At 36.9% G+C, this 24,151-nt stretch overlaps 1 protein-coding gene across 1 annotated transcript; it reads right to left on the bottom strand.

Moving 5' to 3' along the window:
- Positions 1-470: 470 nt before the first annotated feature.
- On the bottom strand, positions 471-23,007 carry TAMM41 (TAM41, mitochondrial translocator assembly and maintenance protein, homolog (S. cerevisiae)). Its single transcript, XM_009586695.1, has 7 exons — positions 22,816-23,007; positions 21,014-21,106; positions 15,894-16,044; positions 13,390-13,535; positions 11,114-11,279; positions 8,822-8,884; positions 471-685 (listed from the first exon to the last, which is right to left on the bottom strand). The coding sequence occupies exons 1-7, from the start codon at positions 22,987-22,989 to the stop codon at positions 609-611; spliced, it is 870 nt and encodes a 289-aa protein (XP_009584990.1). The 5' UTR covers positions 22,990-23,007; the 3' UTR covers positions 471-608.
- Positions 23,008-24,151: the final 1,144 nt, after the last annotated feature.

Genomic DNA, 24,151 nt, shown 5'->3' with positions numbered 1-24,151 from the left:
TCTTTCCCAGACTGAAAGTCATTGTCAAAATTTTTTGATTCAGAACATCACACATCTGAGAAAAAATTTACTTTTCATAAAGTCTACCCTGCAGAAGCACCCAGTAAGCATCTTCAGAAGAATTCTAAGGATGAACTTTTAAGTGCAGAAATAATGTATTTCGAGAGGACAGTTTCATATCTACTTAAAACTCAATGGACTCTCCAGTTGCATAAGTCCGTGACAGAACTAAAATTGTGACAGTGAATATTTTGAAAGAGGCTGGGGGTATTTTGGAAAATTAAGCTAGCAATACATAGAAAATGAATGGCTTTGATTTTTGATTCATATGTACAATCAATCCTTTTTACTCAGGGTTTCTCAAAATCTAAGCTACAGTATACAGGAAAATTCATTTAATTACTTACACAGTATAATTCCTTTGCCCCATTACCACTGAACCTTCCCCCACGAACAAAAGTTTCTATTTTAGTAGTAAAAATGGGCATGTGAATGATTAGAACAGACTTTTTAAATGCACTTTAATCTTCTCAAGCAGGCAAAGCAACATCTGCAAAATATTTAGAGAAAAAGTACCATTTATTTACCCGTACACAGTATGTCAAGACTCAAGATGTCTTCCTTAACCATCCCTTTGTCATTTTATATAATTTCTTCGTACTGTAAGTTACAGATTTCTTTGCCCCTGAAAAAAACAAAACAAAACACAAACCCCAGAAAATATCAACATTTAGAAAGGCTAACTCAAATACTAGGTTCTTACTACATTAAGTAAAATATTTCCCTGGAAGAACAACAAGCTAAACCATCAGGCAGACATGCAAATAACCTTGTCACATTCATAACACAGTAAATAATGACACAAAAAAATACTTTTAAAAGTATCAAAGCATGCAAAATAGGATAGGTTTATTCTGAAGGCCTGACGGTGTTGCATACAAGCACGTATAGATAATAACCAAGGTATAGCAAATGTAGAGATTCATGATGAAACTCTTAACCAGTACAGAGGGAAACTTCTAATTTACATCGTTGTTCCTAAATGCTAAATATAGGAAGGCTTTTAAACCATCTGTGTCTACTGCAGACCCACACCAAGCGAATACATTATACTTTCAAGCCCTTCCTGATGCACTGCTAGGTTGCGTGTCCAGCTGAGTAGGATTGTACTAGCTGAGTAGGATTGTACTCTGGCCTGGAAATGGACACCAGCAACCCGACAGACTATATTCTGCAGCAGGACATTTGAACAGTACTGTTTAGAGAAATCCAAGGTGTTAGGCATGCAGGTTAGTCAGCTGACCACACCTGAGAGAAGAATCTAGTTGTAGAAGCATTTCAGCTCTTGAGACAGGAGCCCACCACCAGATTCTACAGATAAGATGATGCCTAATCATCAAGAACCACAGCTATGCCCAAAGCTGTGCAGCAAAATTTTACCGAAGGAATAAAGGAGAAGGAGAAGAAGAGAGAGAGTGGTGAACCAGAACAAAAAAAACCAGTCTGCTCAAGCAAGACAAGCAAACTCTGCATGACTGGTAGACAACAAGTTTTATACTTCCAAAGCCTACTTTACCAATTTCTTCTGCTAATCAGATTCTAGTTAGCCTTGCCTGATGCTATACATCAGGCACTTGGTTGCCCTGTTGTAGACCAGTTCTATGCAGTTAGAATTGAGAAACATCACACTGATGCCCATCTTGATTAAATGTAATCAAACACTGCACACCACCAGCAGCTTTCCAGGACACACCAACCCAGAGCATTGCTATTCAAAGGCTTGTGAATTAAAAATGAAAACAGAGAATTGTTTGTTTCATAAGAAATGTGCTGCTGATTGTTGGGGTGGAAATCTGTTCTGGTTTCAACAAGTTGTAAAGTACATTATAACCTTGAATATTTTGTTATTGCCTCACCCTAATTAATGGCAGCTACCATCTCATAATGAGAGAACAGCACATCTGCAAGAGAATAAAATTGCTCGACTTGCATAATGAAATGACATCTGTGTCCTTAGGTAAAAAAAGATAATACTGAAATGATGATGGGTATGGAAAACCAGATTAATAAGGCATATGCCCAGGTGAACTGAAAGAAGCAAAAATAACGAGATGATGGCAAACAGCTATAATTTGGCAATACTGCCAATTCCGAAGTATACCATGGACACCAGTGTGCATAGCCTGTCACAGGGATGTTGTCCGGACCAATTTTGCTTCAGAGTAACCTGCCTGTCAGTTGTTTATAATAAACCTTATATGATGCCAGAACAGCTGTCATACTCTAGCATCATCCTGCAGTAGCCCACAAGTACTGAACTTTGATAAATACCATACCGTTATGCTAGGCCTACAATGAAGGAAGGCATTTCTCAATTTTCATAAAGATACAGAAGGATTTTGCAGCAGTCATTGCCTCCAAGCTTTGACAAGTTTTAGATACGAAGAGATCGAGGATGACTCCCACACAATTTGTAAAGTGCACCCTTAGAGTTAAATACTTTCTGAAGCTCTACCAGAGATGAGCCTTCTCTTACAGACCTAGAGTAAAAAAAAGACACAGCCTCTTCCTGGGTTTAGTCATCTAGTATTTGCAAACTTAAAAACAGTATTTTGTTAGCCTTGGCATTTCAGTGGGGTTCTGAGATCCTAGCCAGTGGAGCTACTTATTCTTCCTCCTTCCGGCTTTTTTTTATTAAAAAAAACACCCTAAAACAAACAAAAAAAAAAGCCACCACACCAACATAAAACACAAAGTAACTTTTCAGATTACAAGAGAGTCGAATCACACCCTTAAAAATTCAAAACTGAAAAGGCAAGTTTTTAATGCTGCACAAAAAGCTTTAATTTTGACACTTACATGCACAGATTTAAAAGTATGGTACGTTATACTTACTACAATCTTTCTGATGTTTATTTAATAGAACACTGTTTACCTGACAAGATTGACTAAAAGTACACAGAAGCAATTTAGCCAAAAGTCACACAGTATGGCACACCACAAATGAGCAACTTAGACCCAGGTTTAGCCATCTACTGTATTGGACTTTTGGGGGGGAAACAAAACAAAACGGGTATGATAATATTTGGTTTTGAAAAGACCTGAGAAAGCAATCAAATGAAGGTAAAATACTTGAAGTGAAAGATGCATTCAGTATTAGCAGTCTACAGTAACCAGAAGTCAAATGAGTATGCAGTAATAAGGAAAACTGCATGCTCTATTTCTGAAGGCATGTGATGGAGAGTAAAAAGCCTATCATAACAAATATGCTGGATATAATCAGTTTTGCACTTCTTGTGTCTCTAATTGCAATTTAAATAAACTCAACTTTACCTTTTGTAAGGAATCATCCATACATGTATTTTCCACTTACAAAACCATGTGCATCACATACGTAAGCTCAAACTTTTCTATATTTAATAGGTTTCTGCTAAAAGCAAGCACACTAATGAAGTCACGATGGGCTATTTTTTGCAGCATCTCAAATAACAAGTAAATAACCATGTAAATTCTAAAGCGCGTCACATATCTGCATTAAAATTGCACACAGTGTAAGAACTCCAGTTGCAGAACAAGGCCAGACTAAGCTCAGGCATAGCACATAAATGAAAGAAGTGGTTCCAATCTCCAAAGTTAAAACTATGTAACTGTACGGCTTTGAAAATTACTGTGCAATCTCCTGGGTACTATACTTCCAAGATACAGCCCCTCAAATACTGAAATTGCTCTGCCAGAATTGATGTTGTTCTGCCTTTCCAATGAAGTCAGTGTACTTCTGGAAGCGCAGTATAGCATGTGGCAAATCAACAGTAACACAGCTGATACAGCCCTGCAGGACTGTAATTAACTGCGCTAGCACTGCAGCCTGCAAATCAGCTTGTTCTATCAGCTTGCCAACCTACTCTGCCGCTTGCAGCAGCTCAACATAAAGAGATTTTTCTCCTTCATATTCTCCCCCTGCAGGGAGCACTCTACTGAACTCCACCCACTGGAGCCTTATGTAATAAGTTGCTTACATTTCTGCCCTAGCACATCATGCTACAAAGCAAAATACAGGTTTATACATACAGCTGGTTTCTTAAAGCAGCCCTCAGGGTGATGAGTCACATCTGTAGTAAAAGTTAATGGTCGTAATTATGGCTCAGGCTTAGAATCTGAAGCAGTTGGACCACATGAAAATGTCTTTCTACTTTAGCTATGAATCTATGACTTGGTGGTTCCACCTCCCCTTTAGATTTTTCCACTATATGATACAGAACAAAGACCTAATGCACATGGAATCAAGACCACAAAATTTCAGTGTAAACATAAGTTGTATCTGGTTTTACTTAGCGATCCATGTTTGGTTTTTTTGGAAGTGTTAGTGTTGTAAGATAGTAATTTGGCTATAATATAAGTCCCCCAAGTTTCCCGGTAGATATGCCTGGCTGGAGTATTCTTTATTTCCTTTTGAAAAGAAAGACTAATGCATATACTGCTGAAGAGCTGTCATGTGGAGGCAAATAGTTATATATTGTTAGCATACCATGCACAGACGCATGCAGACTTTTTACACATATTTACAGTGAAGTGCAGTGGTATGCAGTATCTGCTCAGGCAGCTGATGAAGACAGCAGTTATCACAAATCTACAGAATATTTTATATGTAAAGCTGTTCCATACAGTTAAAAAAAAATCCTTGAAGACATACGATACTAATACCCCAATTCTAAGAAAACAAATGTTATTCAGAGCATTTGTGCTAACTTAAAAGTATCTTGAACAATTGCTTCAACTGATGATTTAATTAATAGTATTTCATTTATAAGAGATTTTCAAGGCTTGCAGCATCCCTCTAGTAAGATATAAAGAAGAAATCTAAGCTGAAGAAGTATCAACATCTCCTTCAGAGGAGCTAAATATAAGAACTTCAGAGTTAGTTCCCAAAGACCACGCAGACTCTGGCTATGTGGGAAAATAAATCAAATGATGGTGCCATCTCTAATGGGAAACAGAGAGACAATCTCACCACAGACTCGAAGAAATACATAGGCACATTTTCAAAAACTAAATAGGGCATTTAACAACAAACAAAAACATAGAGCTTGAGCTTAACTTTAAAACCACATTTGCAGAGAAGGATGAAAAAAGTTCTCCTGAATGGGTTGAAATTCTTTATTTTGCTTGTGCTCCTTGCCAATAATGTTAATACACAGCATGCCACCCCAGCAACAACTAGTCCCTATTTAACATTTAATTTAGAAACATGCTGCACTTTGGACTACCATGCTACAGACCAGAGGGTAGGCATTTCACTTTGTTGTTGTTGTTGTTGTTAAGGTAAAACAAGGAAGCTAAGGAAAAAAAGCTAAGGAAAAGCTAAGGAAATAATTTTGTGTCCCCCGTTACATTTCAAAAAGACTGATGGCCATGCAATGAAAACTAATTCTTTTGCAAGCAGACGTAGGACAAAAGTACTTGTATAGTTACCAGGAACAGCAAGAAAAAATAGCCACAGTTTATTTAATGGAGCCACTGATTTCAGGATCTCTTTCTAATTCTCTTATTTTAGCTACTATTCTTAACACAAGCACTGCAAAGGACAGAGCCGTAGTACTTTTCCTAAAGTCTTTACTAGAAAGTGTGAAAATAGGTCATAGCAGAACAGAACATTAGACAATATTTGGTTAAAGAATGAAGAAAGGAATACAGCACCCTTAGGGATTAAATTTAAAAGCTCAACACTTTCCTGTAATACACATTCCTTGCATGAGTCAAGCAAATACCTTCAATGTAGGAGCCACAATGTTTTGTCTGTGTACAGAATGTATCTGTATGAATATTAGCTGATAAAAGCCCCAAGAAATGGCAAAACAAGGTGAATAGCATTAATGCCTGCCCCCTAGTGACGAATTTTTTAAATTAAGAAACTCTGGAGAAAACCATCATTAGAAGATAAAGCAAAATTTCACACAAACTCAACCATAAATATTTGGAAAGAAATATTTAAAAAAAAAAAAAAAAAAATCAGGCAAAAGGCTTCTACTAACTAACTCCTAAACCCATGGAAACCCATCCCTCCTAAATTCCAGGGAAGATCACTGAAGATCATACAAACACCACATCTGAAAAACACTGAGGTCATGCCCCTGGTCAGTTAAATTTAGTTTCTTCTTTAATGCGCACTACAGTGTGGGTTTTTATTACAAAAATACTATTTCTGTGCTTCTGTCCATCTTCAGCGAGCGAAACTGGTGGTGCTCTGGTAAGGCCCACACACAGGCTTGTTGGGAAGCAGGGCTATGTCTACATTAACAAGTGAGGCAACGCTCATTTTACGTGCAGCGGCGCACGGTACAGACACACTCCTGACCCTAACTGAAGCAGCAGGACTCCCTTTCTCCAGCCAGGGTGGCCTGCACAGCAATGCTCAGGAAGGTTAGCTCTGCAGGAAAGCTTTGCATTCATTAAACAACATTCAGAGGTTAGGAAGTGCCAGAAATGGTCCTTTTCCAAATCTAACTCATTTCCCTCAGCACATAATTGGTGAGTAACCCCAAAAGATCAATCCTGAATTCTGTTGCTGATGGTTTTGGCCAGATTCTGGTAGGAGTGCGGTCAAAATAAAACAACTAAAAAACAAACTAAATTATGCTAAAAGTAAGAAAAACCAATCTCTCCCAAGCCTCCTTGCTCAAATTTGACTTGTGTTTCAGGCAAAGGATCACAATTGCTTCGCTCTACCTGAATCACACCGCAAAAAATGCATTTTCAAAACTAAAAGCATTCATAGAAAATATATGGGTTTAGATATAAGTGATACTCTGTGTAACTGGCTGATTAGAAGACAACTAGAGTCTGTTTTAAAGGAAAAAAAAGAGCCACTATATATAAACCAAAAAGCAGTTACGGCAAAGGAAAGAAAAGGCATTTCACAAATACCTAGTTCCAGGTGCACAAAACAGAAAACACGGTAAAAATTACAAGTCCTACTAAAAGATGCATTAGGACCCCCCAAAAGTCCTAGTAACAACATAGGCTGTAAGTGATTTACTGCATGACACACAAAAGGAGCTAAGAATTCCCAGAGGTGATGTTCTGTCTGTCAGAACAGACAGAAGGGGAGCATAAATAATCTGACAAAGCTTAACTATTTTTATTCATACTCTCGCAGTTACACACAAACAGCTTTGCTCCACAGGTCAGTCAGTTTCACAAGCACTGAATTCAACATGGTAACGCTGCCTTTGACCCCTCCCCTCCAATTATTTTGCTCTACTAAATCTACTCTCCATGAATTTAGAAACAGATAGGTTACAAGCCGATATTTCTAAAAGAGGCATGATACAAATCAAGAAGTCTCGACCACTAGTGGGTAATTTTGACAACAAACCCTAGAAGAAAAACGTTACCTACTTGGCTGGAAACCTTACATTAGAAACTAATACCTGCAATATGCCTAAATCATATAAAATTAAAATTTGCTTTTTTCAGATGGAGTTATGTCCTTAGTCTCCTCCAGCCACTACACAAAATTAGGCAATAGTTTTGTCAGACGTCTTCCAGTTAATAAAACTAGACTATTAACAGAACCATATAAAAAGTACAACTGTTTCTGCTTATTGTAGTCAGCAGACCACTAATGGTCCTGAACACTGCAACTTGTGTTTCTTTACAAGGAGGTAGGAAGTATAACATGGAGCCACCAACTTTAATACTCAATGGGAAGAGAACTGCAGCTGTAGAAGTCTGGATAAGGATTGCTCAGTAGGAAACTATACAGCTGCTTTTAAAACCAGTAATGGCATCATTTATATACAATTGCTTTTGTGGAAGAACTAGGAATAGTTATGAATGAGTTCAGAAAATTATTTGAACAACCTCATGCAAGCAGCAAGGATTTTTCACTTTGCAGGAATTAAGACTATCTCCTGATCAGAGTTTTAAGTAAATGAAGGCTCAGATCTTAAGTCTTTCTTTTAAATCAAGCTGCAGTGCTTTCAGCTTTTTAAAATGTAAAAATCAGGCCACCTTAAAATTAGACTTATTCCAGAACTCAGAAAACAGGATGAAGCTCCAGCTAGCTAACTGGCAGTAATTTTCATTCAGTTAGGAAGACTTCGATAGCTGAAAACCGTACCTAGTTTTCCCATGTTTCTACACAGGCAAGTCCTTTTTTTCCTTTCTACACCTTCTCTCACATTGACTTTATAACACTCAACTCTTTTTCTGAAGTAATTAATTTTGAAGTATGAGACTAACAGTTAATATCCCATGCTCACTAAGTATAGGCTCAGTTTGGAATACATGATGTCTTCAAATACACACCCGTCTTCCGAGCCTGAAAAAAACACTGGATCCTGTCAAACTTCTCTCCCTAAAAACTCATCCCCTCCTTTATTTTATGATGAAATAACCTTATAGTCTACATAACACACCAATACTACGTAATGATCATTTAGGGATCCACTCACATGTAGAAAGCCAGAGTGAATTATAAAGTAATTTTTTCCATTTTTTAATACAAAAAAGAGCAGAACTAGTGCACATCAGCCAAATCTGGCCCAGGTATAGAATGAAATTGAAGTCAGAAGTTGTTTTTTTGTTACTTTTGGGTTGTTGGGGGCTTTTGTTTGTTTGTTTAAGAGTCTCATAGACTCCAATTCCTTTTGGCATTTTACAATTTCTCAGTAGTTATATAAAGCTTCTGCTTTAAATATTACTTTTCTTTTCCAGGGGCTTTCAATTAGACACCCAAAAAGTTTACTCTAAGTCTTGGGGCCCTGTAATTTTTACTTTGTGAAATCAGGCCTACGTTGATAGAAATCACACACATTCTTACCAGCTGTTAGTATGGTTTTAGCACTCTGCACTATACTGGAAGATCTCACAATTCCCGAAATGCCTGCAGATAGAAAAGCACACAGATGTTACCCAGCTTAGCAGTGGGTACTTTTTCATCCTCCAGCACACACAAAAAAGTTAAAATTTTTTTCCAGCTATACAATCAAGCCAGCCTGAAAGTAAAACATACACTTAAGTTGAGAAAGTTTGTTTCTGTTTTGCTTTGTCATACTAACTGAAAATATTCTCTAACATATTTTCAATTATTTTATATCTAACATACAAAAGAAATCCAAATCAATGTTAAAACAGGTAAAAACCAGTAAGAATTGATCAAATTAATTCATTTAGAAAATGAAATAATCCCATTATTTCTCTACTAAGAGAAGATTAAGATTATGACTAAGACTAAAATTAGTCACAAAGGATTCAAAGTTGTTTCATTTAAGTGCTGGCATATTAACTTTCTAGAGCAGAACAAATTATACTCACTGTTTAATTCAATATGAAATTGGGATTTTGCACTTCTCTGATCAAGTAGAGATGCCTATATTGTGCAGTGTTTGTCTGGCTTTTTTAAATTATCAGCTTTTGAAGATAAGGCTTGTTTACCACTTTGCACTGTGGCACATTCAGTTCTCATTGTCCAGTGGTTCTTAGGTATTGATGAATAGTAAATAAAACATTAAAACGTTTTTTGAGAAGTACCAAGTTTTATCTGTTCTAACACATATATATAAAAGCATACTGATATGCGCAGAAAAAAACTACTGTACATTACTAAATACTTAAAAATGTAGAAATGCAGCAGTCCCAGAGTTAGTCTTCCAAACTGAAAGTTATTCTTCTGCATTAACCAGAATGTAGAATATAATTTCAAATATTATTTTTAAATCCTTCTTTCTAAACTATTTCTATAATTAAGAACAAAGGTTAGGGAAATGCATGATAAACATTCCACCGGAAAATAATTTGTGGGGGTAGGGGTGGGGAGGGGAAGGAACAAATCATGTTGAGCCAGTAAAATACCTAGGGACAATGCAATTCAACTTGAATAATCAGCTTTGTCTTGTAGGATTACCAAATGGCTTGTCCTGTCCTTTACCCAGATTCTTGAATTAGGAAAATCTTTCAGCCACAAAAGTGAAAGAGGGGTTTTGATTTGTTCACCTAAGAGTATAAACTGCTTGGTTTGAGAAGACTAAATCTATCCAATCTTTTGATACTGAGCTGCTGCACCACTGCGCACAGTCTACAGACACAGCCATGCCTGCAAAACCTTACATAAATACAACCACAAGGATAGTTAGCTCAGGGTGGACAACTCAGAGCTCTAAAACTATATGCAGCTCACAACCACTGCAACTCCTGCTCCCAAATTTAGCTATTATCACATTACTGTTGCAGTCCAGCCATAGTAGCATAGAAGCTGCCATAGACTGACATGAAAGAAGCTGGACACCTCGATGTCCAGGTGCAATTCATCCTATACTGTCAACGGAGAACTGCAATTCTCAGGAGCCCCAAACAGAAAGCAGCATAAGAGGTCCTTCAGCAGTTGGCTAGTGTCTAGTGGCTCTCAGGCATCTAGGGAGTTTTTGCTGTGCTCAAGGAGCTTGCAAAACTGGCCACCTGGAACTAAGATGTGTCAAGTTCTTTAAAGATGTAAAGGACTCTTCAAGTACTAAACGTTTTCATTTTTCTGCAGAATAATAAAACGCTGATGTCTGCAGCATAAGCTTTAAGTTGCTCAATCAACATTATCTTGCCTCAGAGAAGCTATCTGTGATGATGAGAAACACCTTAATCTTTTTCCTCAAAGCCCAATTTCTCTGCCAGAGCTCAAGTATCTGGACTAACTATGAAAATTGGGAAAGGTAACGTTCAACAAGAAAATTAACTTAGCATTGCAATGTATGACTGGCAGGATATATAGCTTAGTATTTAGATGAAGTTATGCCAGCCAATGAAATCCTAAAGGTGTCAGCAACCCAAACAGAGTTAGATGGTCTAAGTAGGCCACACTAATTCCTAAAGACTACTTCTTTCAGAATCCAAAACAAAACATATTTTTCTATACCAGTAGGAATGCTATTTGCTAGTATTTCACAGAACCTGTTTGCAATCAAACAAATCCAAAACCATGCTTTTAGGAATGTATCTCAAGACTAACCTGTTGTTTTCTTCTTCCTTCTCCCTAAATCATCCTTCTGAACTAGGAGAACATGTACAATAAATCTGTGTATCTATCATGTCTTAAAGGAGATTACAAACACTGATCTAGGCCTACCTTGATGCACCACAAATCCACAGTCAGGGTCATGGGCAACTTGCAGTAAAACTTCTTCCACATCTCTGTTTTTTCCAGGAGGGTCTACCAGAGAAGTTATCTTTTGTTGCAGAGTCCTTGGCAAAGCCATTAGTTGTGTAAATTGACCTTCTGGACTTTTATCAATCTGAACATTATAAAAAATATGACAGTAAAAACATTCAGTGTGGATAAAGTAAGTTCTCTTTTCAAAGAAGTCAAAAAAGTCTTTTGGCTATCTTTGACCTCTGACAAATATCTCGAAGAACACGATCCATTTCACTTGTAAAAGTCATCGACAATGCTAATGAAAACTTCCCAAGCACTGGGAAATGCAGTATCTCAGTTCTGAACCTGAAGAGTAACTCAACGCAAAGATGTTAATTTTTATCCAAGGGAAGAATAACGTACACACATGATCTCACTGCCTCTGCAAGCAACTTTTCATTGAAACTTCTGCTCTATCCAATTTCCTTTAGAAACATAAGTACACTACAATGAAAAAAAAAAGTTCCCAAAAGACCACTTAGCTCAGTTTCTTCTGCCTGAACATAATCAAACTATACACATATACACATTTCAAGTTAGCTTGAAAAACATTTTCTCTGCTTTAAACTCAAACCACATCTGGTTTGTATAATTTGAAGGAAACATTCATTCCACATTTTCCAATCTAAATCAGAAATTCAATGACCCTTTTTTGAATACAATGATACCAATGTGCAGGCCTATACACATTTATACAAAATGTAAGCACAAATACTGAAAAATGCATAATGGAACAGATCTCTCCAAGACTGAAGGAAAATATGAAGAGCTCGATTCTTCCCACACAACTTTTTAGACAGTTCATGGAGACATCAGACAGGAGTCTAGTTGTCCTATACACTCCCTTTAGTCAATGGGGAGAAAATGATATCCAGATGAATCACCCACTGACTACAGAGGGAGCCGACAATGAGCAGGCTCTTAACATTATGTGGGAGGAATCCACGCCTGAACCAGAACTGTAAGAACTAGTGTCTGCCTTCAATTGTTTTTGAGGAATCTTTTAAGAAAGAATTTTCTCTATAACTCTGAAGACGTATACTGGGAGAAGCGGTTTCTATTCTGCAGTAAACAGCACTCCCAATAGCAGTCACCCTCTTCAATCTGGGGAATCACTGCCAATAACCAGACCAAGGTGTGAGGAATACATTATTAAAGCACTTCACTCAAAATCAGCAGTAAAATGATGGCATTTAATCAACAGCCTCAATTACTATTACGGAATTATGGACAGATTTATTATCCAACAATGTACTTGTAGTATGCTACCAGGATTTGTTTAAAGGTAACACAACAGGGAGTATTAGTCTAACTAGCTATTTTCTTGGCGAAAGCATTACTGATTCTTTTCAAAATTAAATACTTCTTAATACAGATTCGCCTACTCTGTACTCCAAAGCGTTGCAGTAAAATTGTTTACTGTACTCAAGCTTGCTTATATCTGTACTTCAGTTTCTAACAAAGACACGTCCTAAAAGGAGGCATTCGTGAGGTAATTACCAAGGTGACTTGAGGATAAAGAGACACCCATGTCCATGAGACAACCCATGCTATTTGTAACTTCATGTTGAAATGTATATCACTTGAATATTCACACACAGACATGCATACTACAAGAGGAAAAATTGCTATTGGACCCCTGACTGTGGCACTTCTCTCTTAATTGCAATGTTACACTTATGGCAGAAAGATGGAATTCAAGATACTGGTCATTTTGGATACCTGTTTCCCAAATAGTAGGGGGAAATTGTTTTAGTAGGGGTATTTAAAGATAATGCCAGAATTTCATTTGGATTTAATCAACTGATCTTCATAACTAGCACTCCATGTTTTTTTTGTGAGATGCAGAAAGTTGCACCTCTAAGTTACCGCCTAATCTTTTTAACACAAACCATATGTTTATTCATCACTTCCTAGACTGTTGTTTCCATATGGTAGTCATTAGAACACATGTTTTAAACTGATCTTCTCTTGTTCTAGTTCTGTGCCCATACTCACAAGAAAATGAACAGTAGTTACTACATATGTAGAGACTGGTATTTTCAGCAAGTCTTCTGGTTGCAGAATTAACTAAACAACAGAAACATAACAAATAGCAAGTACAATGACTAAAACTGCTCGCCTTAGTGTATGGCGTAATTCTTGCCTTCTGTCAATGTGATAAAGCACTTCCACTTGCTTGTTTTAGAAATGTTTTGAAGAACACTTGCCTCTAGCCTTCCCAGATGGTGCTTATATACCACTTGAGGGCAGTCCTGTAATATGTTACTGTACAGCTTCTGAAAATGGGGAACGTTAGGTTTCACTATGTTTTGCACTTTTGATCTGTCTTCTCCTACTATCATTCTGAAATCACCTAGTCAAGAAAAGAAAAACAGTTAATTCAATTAGGGAAAAACTGAAAACTCAAAGGAGAATATATCAGAAACCAACAAAGTACAAAGCTGTCATCTAAAACTTTATTCTCTAATTCTACCAATGCCTATATAATGCACAATAAGGTTCACCTTCTAATAGTCAAAAAAATACTATTCAAATACCTGCAAGTACAGAAAATAAGATTCAGAATTGTTATGTGGCCTCTGATACGCTGTAATGTCATCAACCCATGTGTCCACATTTTCACTCGGACAACAAAAAAAATTCCAGCTGTCAGGCTCAGCCTCGAAAGCGGCAGTAACGCAGTTATATTCTTCGCAACCATATATCAGTTTCAACAGATTACTAAACAGATTGACCAGCCCCAATACTTTGTAGCCAGAAACAAATAACTTTCAATTTTCCAACACTAAAAGAAAATAATTTGCATTATCTCTGCACTTCAAGGGCAGTACCTGAAGTACAGCTAACGGCAGTCACAGTAAGATCACAGTATCACCTTTTCCTCTTAGCCTCGTATTTAGTGGCTACGTAATACTACCTATTAGTAGTTTCAAAAAGCAACTCCTTTTAACACCACCATTATATTACTGACCTTTAGACTTTCTTTTACGATACATGACTGAAAAGTTTCAAAGAGAGTAAGTGAAAAGACAGTCAGTCTGTCATAGAGCATTCATCTACCTCTATTAGGTACTACCCTGGTGGCTTCCGGGGTTACTAACCAGGAGTTAGAGGCTTAGTGCAGCACGTATCAACAAACAAAATCCTGAATCAATTCATTTTCCCACTTCCCACATTCAGGAGATAAATGTTGTTCCAAGGTGGCAACTCGCTAGCATTACTTAGTTTACTTCAATTTACGCCAAGCCACAAAACAAACACTTCCCATATAAATGGTACTGACTCACTGCTCTCAAAAAAATGCATAAAAAAATAAAAGAATAAACATTTTCCAAATTAAAGCATGAACAACTCTTTTCAGCAGTCTCCAAGGAGACTGATTAGAGTAACACACAAAATCAATTTTGTCTACTAGTATACCCTCTGAAAAGTTTAAGACTTATCAAAATGGCAGCAAAATAAAATAGCCGCAAACGTGTCATTGACAGCCTTTTTCTTGAACATTCCCAACTGGGAGTCTTATTGCTTTAGCTTTTTTCACACAGCGGAGCCAGTTTCAACATCTTACAGCATGGTAACTGATCTCCCACATTTTTGGTTAATTTTCAAAGGACATATAAAGTATAATCATTTCAAAGGACATAGAAAAAAGTATCTTGGTCACTAGTGCTCACCAAGAATCTAATGACATTCCTGGACAGGTTTCAGGTATGCAGCCCTGTAGCAAACACCCCTGGTTAGCAACCCTTAGCCATCCCACTGTCAGTACCCTCTTTACTTTATTGTCGCTTTCAAACAGGTAATGACTCAGAAAAAACTGCTAAGGAAAAGCTGAACAAATTGCAGTCTAAACTGACCAGAGAAGTACTACGTAAAGGACAGTAACACTCCTCAGTAGAACCAAGCTGCAGCTTATAAACCCTACCTGCCTACCTGTGCTTTTTTTAAAAAGCCAAACTTGCATTTCTCTATGAACAAGGAAAGTGCTATGTGAAGTACAACTCCAATCAAACTTGTTCATAGTGATTTCATTAAGGATATCAACATTTAAAGAGCAATGCTGAATTAAATTGTAATAATTAAATCTTGTATTGAAGATTCATTTGGAGTAATTTCTTAAATTTTTTTCTCATACCAATTCATACCATTTTCATAACTAGAGAAAGGAGGAAATTCTCTTACCAAAAAGAAGTCAACAAATACCAACCAGGAGGTGAGTGTTAAATGTACACTGAAGAATCATAACCTGGATCTTTAAGTTAACTAAATAAGAACCTTAAACACAGCACATTCAAAAAGTAAGAGATAACAAAGCATGGGTCACACCATTAGATAAATCAACATTACACCGAGAGTGAAAAGAAAAAATTTTTCCCAAGGTTTTGAACCATTAAAACCAAAATACAATCCATACAAACAGAAAAAAAACCCACATTATTTCACCATATTCAATCACCCATACTTAGCTGTTCATAAACCAAGCAGGTATAAGAAGTTTTGTATATGTACCTCCACCTATTTTCTATGACTAGGCACAATTAGTCTTTCCAAGCTGTTATATAACACAGCAGTAAAATATAGTTATTGGAGCATGCAACAGTGTAGGCCCAAGGCAAGAGAGCAGATGACTTATACATCAGACTTCCTACTGTGGTACAACAGCTCCAACTACAGCTTTTCTCCTCGAAGACTTTAGACACCACATACTAACCAGAATAGGAGAGTCCTGCAATCTGCATATAGAGGTCTTCTTCAGAGAAACTTTCTGGTAACATGAGAAAGGCTGCTGTGACTGCACTCTTCAGATTGCTAACAAGAGCAGCTTGTAGCTTGCTATTCTCATTCTGAGTCAGTATTTTCACCTGAAAAAGCAGAGTCATTGGAAGCAAGACTTCAGGAAAGTGCTACTGAAGATGGAGCTAGAAATGTTACTCAGTCCAACATGAAAAATAAATAAGAAATGTATTTAAGATTAGATCCTATTATTATGGTACAATAAAGACCAGAGCGTCCCCTTTTGTTTACACAGTGGGAGAGAGAGGAACATCTTTTTTAAGAATTAACAGCCTGCTACAAAAGGCTGTTTTTACAAACACGTTTGGAATTGCTATAAGCAACAGCCATTAACTAATCTCTGAAGAGCTATTCACCTTTTCATATTCATGAATTTAGGATTAATCCAAACAGTAAATATGAATGCATTAACAGAAATACTTCATATGTGACTATGCAACAAGAAAAAAAGACCACTGTCACACTGAAAGACAATGGAATACCACAAAAAGAGGTAAGTTTTCCCATTCATCTTCATTCTTTCTTTATTTTTTTTTTGTTGTTGTTGTTAAAGTAGAGGACTCCTCTGTCATATGCTTCAAGTAGTTTCTTAGACATCAATTGTCCTCCTAGAAGAAGCAGGGCTTTATTTTGCACTTTGTATGAGCAGAATGTGAACTCAATGGGAACTTCACATATACAGGAAGAACAGATCACTGAAGTTGAGTGCTTCTACGTGCCACAAAGAGAAGTTTATTTTTAGGAAACATTCAAACTGTTCAAGACCAACTACAGAATCCAGTCACCTCAGATATGGAAATATACTGGAATAAAAAGCAGATCTTCAGTAAGAACTGAATATAGAAACATATTATTATAGAACATTAGACAGACGAAGTCAGCCTGGTTTACAAGATGGCCAACTATGCTCTTTCAGAAACAACTCTCCCAAGAATACCTGCCTGTTGCGAGTTTCTGTCTTTTTCAAGTGTTCTGATCAAGCAATACTGTATTGCTTACAAAGGGCAGCTTCTTAATATTTGTTTACTCTAGAATAACTTAAAATGCAAACCCACTGACAGTTAGGAACAAATGTATCCGACTTGCTTTTACTCCTCAAAAGCCCATTCACACACAAATGAGTGGCAGTATTACTTGAAATTCTGCCCCAAAATATAACCTGAAACAGCTAAGGTATACTTTCAAGTAAATATTTTCCTTTAGGAATGTAAATCTGTTAATGAAATAAAAAAAAAAAACACGAACCCAGATTCAGTAAAGAAAGTAAGAGAATCAGACATATCTACTACGCAAAATTCTTCTTACAGAAAGCACACTGACAAAGCAATGTCATGGCTGGCCAAGACTCGGAACATAATTTTTAATTACGGTGAAATCTTTAAGAGGGATAAAACTAGAACAGTATCTCATTTTGATACGGTGGTGAATGTAACAGTATACAGGCTGCTTGTTTCAATAGTTCCGCACTAAAGCGTGGGTTTGCCTAACATCTAATCTATACAATAGTCTGGAATAGGTCCAGGATGGATTTTTGAAGGACGTTTTCCCTTCTTTGATTTTAATTTTTAAAATAAAGAGTTCACTGTAAAAGCGAACATTTCACAATTCCTCCTAACTTCCCCTGCAAATTACTTTGTATTTTTTAGCATTAAAATGAAAGACAATGATAAAACACATTAAAATACAATACAATTTCATCTGCCAGGGAGCCCAGAGTAAATTTTATTTCCTTGAAAACCATGGGAGAAATTTACTGAATGCATACAGACTTGCTCAAATAAGATCCAATAAACAAGACAGCCTGGTCATGAGAATAAACTAACATTTAAAATCTCATCAACTAATTCACTTATATGTACTTCCATAACTTGCTGCTACAGGGAAACTCTAAGGAAAGACAGAAGAGGGAAGTCTGTGGCACCCCAAGCAGTCACGCAAACTGCTTACACCTTAGGCTAGCCCTAGGAATAACAGCAAGTTATGGACATGTTTTAAGAACACCACAGTTACAGCCTTTTAAAACATGAAACTCAGCAGAGATGCTATTCCTCCTCATGGAAGACCATGAACTTACTTTAGTGAAGTAAAAGGAATAACTTCCTCCTTTGCTAAAAATACCCCCTAACATAAACCAGATTTTTTTTTCAAAGGGAAATAATATGCTAGGCTTCAAAATTTAAACACATGAAACACTGCATTTACGAACAAATTTTAAACAGTTCAGGTAGCTAGAAATGTCCCAGGAAGACAGAGTGCAATAGCTATCACCAAGGTATGACAAGGATGAATGTTGATTCTTGGGGTAAATCTGAAAGAAGATCAAAGTTAAGGAAGGCTTTTTCACAGTACAGAGAACTTACCATCAGAACTAGTCACTGTACCGTATCACATAAGGGGGAAAGAAGAAGCCAATTTATTCTGGTTTTACAGTATACAGAGAATTCAGTTAACTAGCAGTACAATTGAGACTTTAGAATTATTAAATATTTTAAGTGAGGGATATTATTCAATTTTATAAGTAAAGCATGACCCTCAGTCATCACAACAGTTTAAAGCAGGAAATGTACTACCTTCACTGCTAGGAAATTCATACACAAGAAACTGCAGGCATGTGTACACAAAGATACTTACAGACAAACAAAATACACAAAGAAAATCTCATTATAGAATGGAAGGTGTCAAAAACACTTGACTATTCCAGTTTGCCATTTAGCCACATCCCCACTCCACTAAATAACACAATAAGAGGATTTTTCCATTCTCTTTCAAAAAGTGTTTTTACAGATTTGGACAATGGAAAAAATCTGTAAACAAATATGTGCTCTGTCACTCCTTCATGGGAATTTTTATAATATAAAAAACCTAAACCTCCCAAGACCCCTCTAAAAAGTACAAGATATTTCTATACACTATTCATACTCCTCTCTCTCTCACCTCACTTAAATTTATTAAACACTTCCTTCTCTTAATAGTTTCTCCAGGACAACAGTAAATACATCTGCTTACACTAAAGCAATTACTTACTCTCTACGTTTAACAAAAATTCGGTAACATTTCAGATGCTTTTAAAAATCTTCTACTGAAAACCAATTATGTGTCACTTATGCTTATTTATTTTACTTTTTAGGTACAGCAGCTTTTTTTTTCCAGGAAACCTGTTAGTTTTGGAGAAATTACAACTAAGTATATTCAATTTTTCAATACAGTTAAATGGGAATTTAGCTGATCAGTGTTATAAATTTCATGTAGGATGAGAAGCCAATAAACCTTTAACACAAACAAAGAAGCCTGGGAAGAAAAGCTAGCATTTCTACGTAGCAATTCCAAACTCCATCTATTCTGCCAAACATTCTGGAAAGATTACTTGGTCAAGGCAACCAGTTTATAACAAAAACAAAACCTCCAGTGAAAATTCAGCCAAGATTTTCAAGCCAGAGCAAATGTTTTAGCTCATGTGCTAGAATAGCTTGGATAGCTTTCACTCATAGTGATAGCTTTGTAATGGAACACCAGAAAGGCGCTGGGCTCTTCCTCCTCTATATGAGAGTGAAGAGGAAATTCCCAAACAAACTATTAAACAATATTAATCTGGCTTCAGTCAACCGTGTCCAGAACTAGCACAAATGGCAAATGGTATGTAAGAGATTATAGTGTATAAGAAAACAAACCTAACCCTGTGTCCCCTCCAAAAGAAGCTTATTGTACATTTTTAAGGAGGTAAAAAAAGCTTTCTATCACTACCACTTACAACATACATATCAAAACATCAAATCAGTTGTGAAGCCAGAACCAGCAGACATTTGAAACCCATAAAACAGATCTAAATAAATTATTTGGTCATTTTTGGTCAACACGGTATAACATTCAAAACGCTAGTTAGTGATTTTATAGATTCTACAGGAAGAGACAGTTTAAACATTCACCAAGTAATCTTTCCGTCCAATTCTAGTTTAAGTCCTGGAGTCTTTACTCAATGGAAATTCCTGTCTCCTTTATGAAAACAACCTGGACTGATTTCTTCTTTTATCTATTAAACACATATGCGATATCTCCAGTGTCTTGTTAGCAACCAAACAAAATACCAAATTCTGCCTTCTTGTGCAAGTATGTACTCCCACTGAACTTAACTAAAAGATAGGAAGCACAATTTGTATATACTAAGATGAAAATTCCTAAAATAAATCAAACCAGCAGCAAATGCAGTTACACTGTAAATAAATATTCAGTATTCATTGTTAACGTGAAATTCAGAATTCTTCCTTCAGCTATTTTTCTCAAGTTTCATTCTTTATAAAGATAACAGCTGTTCTAACCTGTATCAGGCTATAATACAGCCCTGGAGATAGAGAAACACCAGCAGTGCTGAGATAATCTATTCAAACTTTCACCCCAGATTTTTAGTTAAAAGCATAATTAACTTCTGTTCTAAGACTTGAACAGAGTTCTCTCTCCTTCCCCCCTGCCCTCTTAAGAAATTTTAACTTAGCACTGCTGCCATCTGCTGAAAGCACACTGAATCAGGCACTCATGGGAAAGCAAAGACCTCATATTTTCTACATGGAGGAGAAAAGCCAACACGCTTAACACATGGTTCGGTCAGTTACAGGTACTTTAACAATACAAGGAACTAGACTGTAACTGCACAGCAAAGCAGCTTTCATCTTTAAAGATTTCCATTATTTAACTGTATGAAACTTTGGTGACTCCTATAATTTGTTATTGAAGGTAAACATTGCATTTAACAATAAAGGGACTTTGACTTAATATAGTCCATTTATTCAAGATTTACTACAGGCAGAAAACTGTGATTAATATACTTACCTTTAGGTTTTTTTACATAACTCAGAATATTATTAAGGACTACATTTCACTTCCTTTCTGAGAGATTATCCCTCTAGGACTAGACCCCTAAATGAGGGCAGATGATTTGTTCAGTACCAACGCAGAGATCCTTAAAGTTAAAACTACAACTGATAATTTCCCAGCCCTGTAATTTCCTGCATTTCAAGACAGATAACTGAACAGACTAACAGTTACCGGTTTTTGTAGGCGTCCAGAGACATAGAGGGTTTTCCAGTGAAGTAAATCGTCAATCAGGGTATCAGTGCTAATTACACCGTATTTTATCATCTGGAAAAAAACAAAATAAAGGCTTCTGAAAAACCATATACCTGCACCATTTTCACTATATGAAACTTACTACTTACTTGCTTACTATAACTGTCATTAATTCTAAGGAACACACACCTCCAATAAAAAATTGGATGCGTAACATTAAAACATTTTAATGTCTGAATGAACACAAGAGATTAAAAAAAAAAAGATTCCTATTTACATGCAAACTAAAGTGGAACAGGAAGATGCACAGAACCCTCTAAGACCCTTTCTAGAATCAAAGTTACAATAAAGTCACCCCAGGATCAATCACTAAAGTAAAAGACTTTAAATCCCAAAGAAACTTAGTCTAGACAGACATTGACACTGAAGAGATCTGAACATTAAAATACAACTGTTCATAAGAAGATTTTGGAAAGGTTATGATCAGTTTTGTACCAGCCAAACGTTACAATAGTTGGAATAATGCACGGTATCCTTTATGATACTGAAAACACTCAAGAAATAGTTTGTCGGAGATCTAAAATAAACAAAACTCCTAGACATTTATGTGTACCATTATGGAGGGGCAGGGTGTGTATCAGTGAGCTTTTTCTTTTGCTCTTTGATGTTAGAAAATAAATTGTGATTTTGTAGTTCATTTTATGTAACTGGAAAAAAGATGAACTTTCAACAGATTGTTACCAATTTGCACTTCCTGAGTTTCCAAAGATTATCACTCAGCAAAGCAGCCAACTCCAGAATTTCTGGATAACAAAGGACCATAGACTGAGATATGAACAAATCATTACAGCATGAGATAAAAGCCAAGAAGAACAGAATTTCACAGCAAGGATCATTGGTCTTTAAAATAAAATCCAAAGTGCCTTTTTACATAAAGTGAACAAGGTTTAAACCCCAAATTCTTGCCTCATATAGATGCCTTTAAACAAAATAGCAAGTGTTTAACAGACTATTTTACCCTTCCAACTTTCTATGAAGAACTCTGACATATACCCAACATTACTGCAACCATGCGTGCTCTGAGAAACTTCAATTAGGTATATATTGCTCACGTGACATTTTTCCATGACTGTCCTTCATTTCATTTCATTCCCCATCTTTCTTATAAGAACTTGCTTTCCCTATGCACAGTTTGTTACCACACGGCAAAAGTTACTCAAAATCAACACCGAGACAGATAGGTAGTGTGTTTCCCTCCCCTGACTCCTACCTGCACTCCTCCTCTCCAAACAGTCTACACATAGATGCAGGAGTAGGACTTGCTGGACAAGTACCACTTACCTGGAATTATTAATCATACTGAAGCTTCACAGGTCAGGATGTTAGCCATTAAACAACACAGATGTCAATTCCAACTTGCTATTACTACATGGTCAACTGCTGAAATTAAGGCCCTGCTTCCCCACATGATACACTTTACAACCACCAAAACTGGCAGACAGCAAGTAATAAGGAATATAAATTCAGTTTCTGAAGTGCTTTAGTTGTAAATTCCAAACGTTGCTCACACTTTTAAAGTGCAAGAGCAGCTGCTGTTTGCTTTTTAATTAACGTGCTGTTTGTGAAACAGTTTGAGACATAAATATTGAAGATACCACGAGTTAAGGGCCAGTTACAATCTGCACGATTTGCTTCCTGCACAGAAATCTGCTTTAAGCTCATCATTTCAATACTTCACACACAAACATTTGACTTAATTTACTCAAACTACTTGTACTTACCCTACCATTACATGGCACTAAAGTATTGTAGTAAATCCCTGCTCCATAGCTCTGTATACTACTTATCTGTTTTGGCCCAAAAACTTTTAGGAAGGAATAATGACTCCTGTTCTTTAACAAGTTCATCATATGCCAGGTCACAGAATCATCAACAGCAAACACGAAGTCCAGCATATTGTTCTGTGGATAAGGAGAAGGGTATTGGGGTTTATATGTCAGAAAGCAAGCGATGTTAATCTTATTAATCTAAGATATACATAGTATCGAACTACCAGCTAATCATTTTTCACAAGTAAAAAAAAAAATATTAAAACACAAGCATTAATGTCAAATACAGTTTAAAGGTTCTGATGAAGTTGTATGTTTCCCAGTCTAGCAGAGATGATCCAAAATTTTTCTGTCCTCCTGGTTAAGTGACCAACCTTCAACCCTCCGAAACAGGGGAGCACATGATGAGATCTTCATCGTAGTTCACGGCTCAGCGCAACAGCTTAAACTGCTAATGAACAGGATTTTTGCTAATATGAGACTGTGAACTGGGAGATGTGGGCAGGTAAAGTCAGCTTAGAGCTGACAGCAAGAAACCACACTTCTAGTGTATTCACTTGGTTTTGTCAACAAAGCAATCCAAACTCCAAGGACTGGTAATGTACAATGCATGCCCTGCTTTTCTGAAGAAATCAGTCCATGCACCCCCTGCACACAGACAAGTTGACAGTTTACATCTCATACCTAAAACAAATATTTGGAGTGACATTGCTTCAAATTCATTAGGCCTGCCTCTCTCTGTGGCTTACTAATTCTGGGCTGCATCTTAGCTACTCAGTTAATGCTACTAACAAGATAGTCTGTTAGCTACCTTTTTTCCCCATTCTTTTGTGTGAGGATGAGATGCTGTTAGAGCTCTGAAATTCTTATTATCCTCTATTTTTCTCTTTCCAGAAAGGAAAATGAGACACATTTAAAGTCGCATTTGTGGGGAGTGCTCAATAGGCAAGCCACAATGAGCAATACTGCCTATTAACAATTTTTAAAAGATCAAACACATACAAAAAAAAAAAAATTAAAAAAAAGAATCACTATTTCCAAGCAGTTTGACCTCCAAACGATGAAGAAGAGCCACTGAAGAACGCCACTGAAGTCTGGCAATGTATTTCGCTTAAGTAACCCTCACCCGGCGCACAGCACACCGGCCGTTCGCACAAGCTGTAACTCTCTTTCAAGACCAACAGCAACCCGCTCTGACAGGCGGTTCGCAGACACACGGCTAAAGGGGCACCCGAACCACGCCAGTCGTAAAACGGCGGCCAGGGAGCCCGGCGGAGGCCGCCCGGGC

This window comes from Fulmarus glacialis, unplaced genomic scaffold (genome assembly GCF_000690835.1).
Source record: "Fulmarus glacialis isolate BGI_N327 unplaced genomic scaffold, ASM69083v1 scaffold32861, whole genome shotgun sequence".
Lineage (NCBI taxonomy): Eukaryota > Metazoa > Chordata > Aves > Procellariiformes > Procellariidae > Fulmarus > Fulmarus glacialis.
Note: the sequence above shows the minus strand (reverse complement) of the source record. Positions and strands in the feature narration are given on the sequence as shown.

Coding starts and splice junctions, on each gene's coding strand:
- TAMM41 (XM_009586695.1), bottom strand. CDS start 22,989: ATGCTGGACTTCGTGTTTGCTGTTGATGATTCTGTGACCTGGCATATG. Junction 13,536..15,893: donor TGCAGGACTCTCCTATTCTG/GTTAGTATGTGG, acceptor TTTCTTGACTAG/GTGATTTCAGAATGATAGTA. Junction 11,280..13,389: donor ACCATCTGGGAAGGCTAGAG/GCAAGTGTTCTT, acceptor TATAATGTTCAG/ATTGATAAAAGTCCAGAAGG.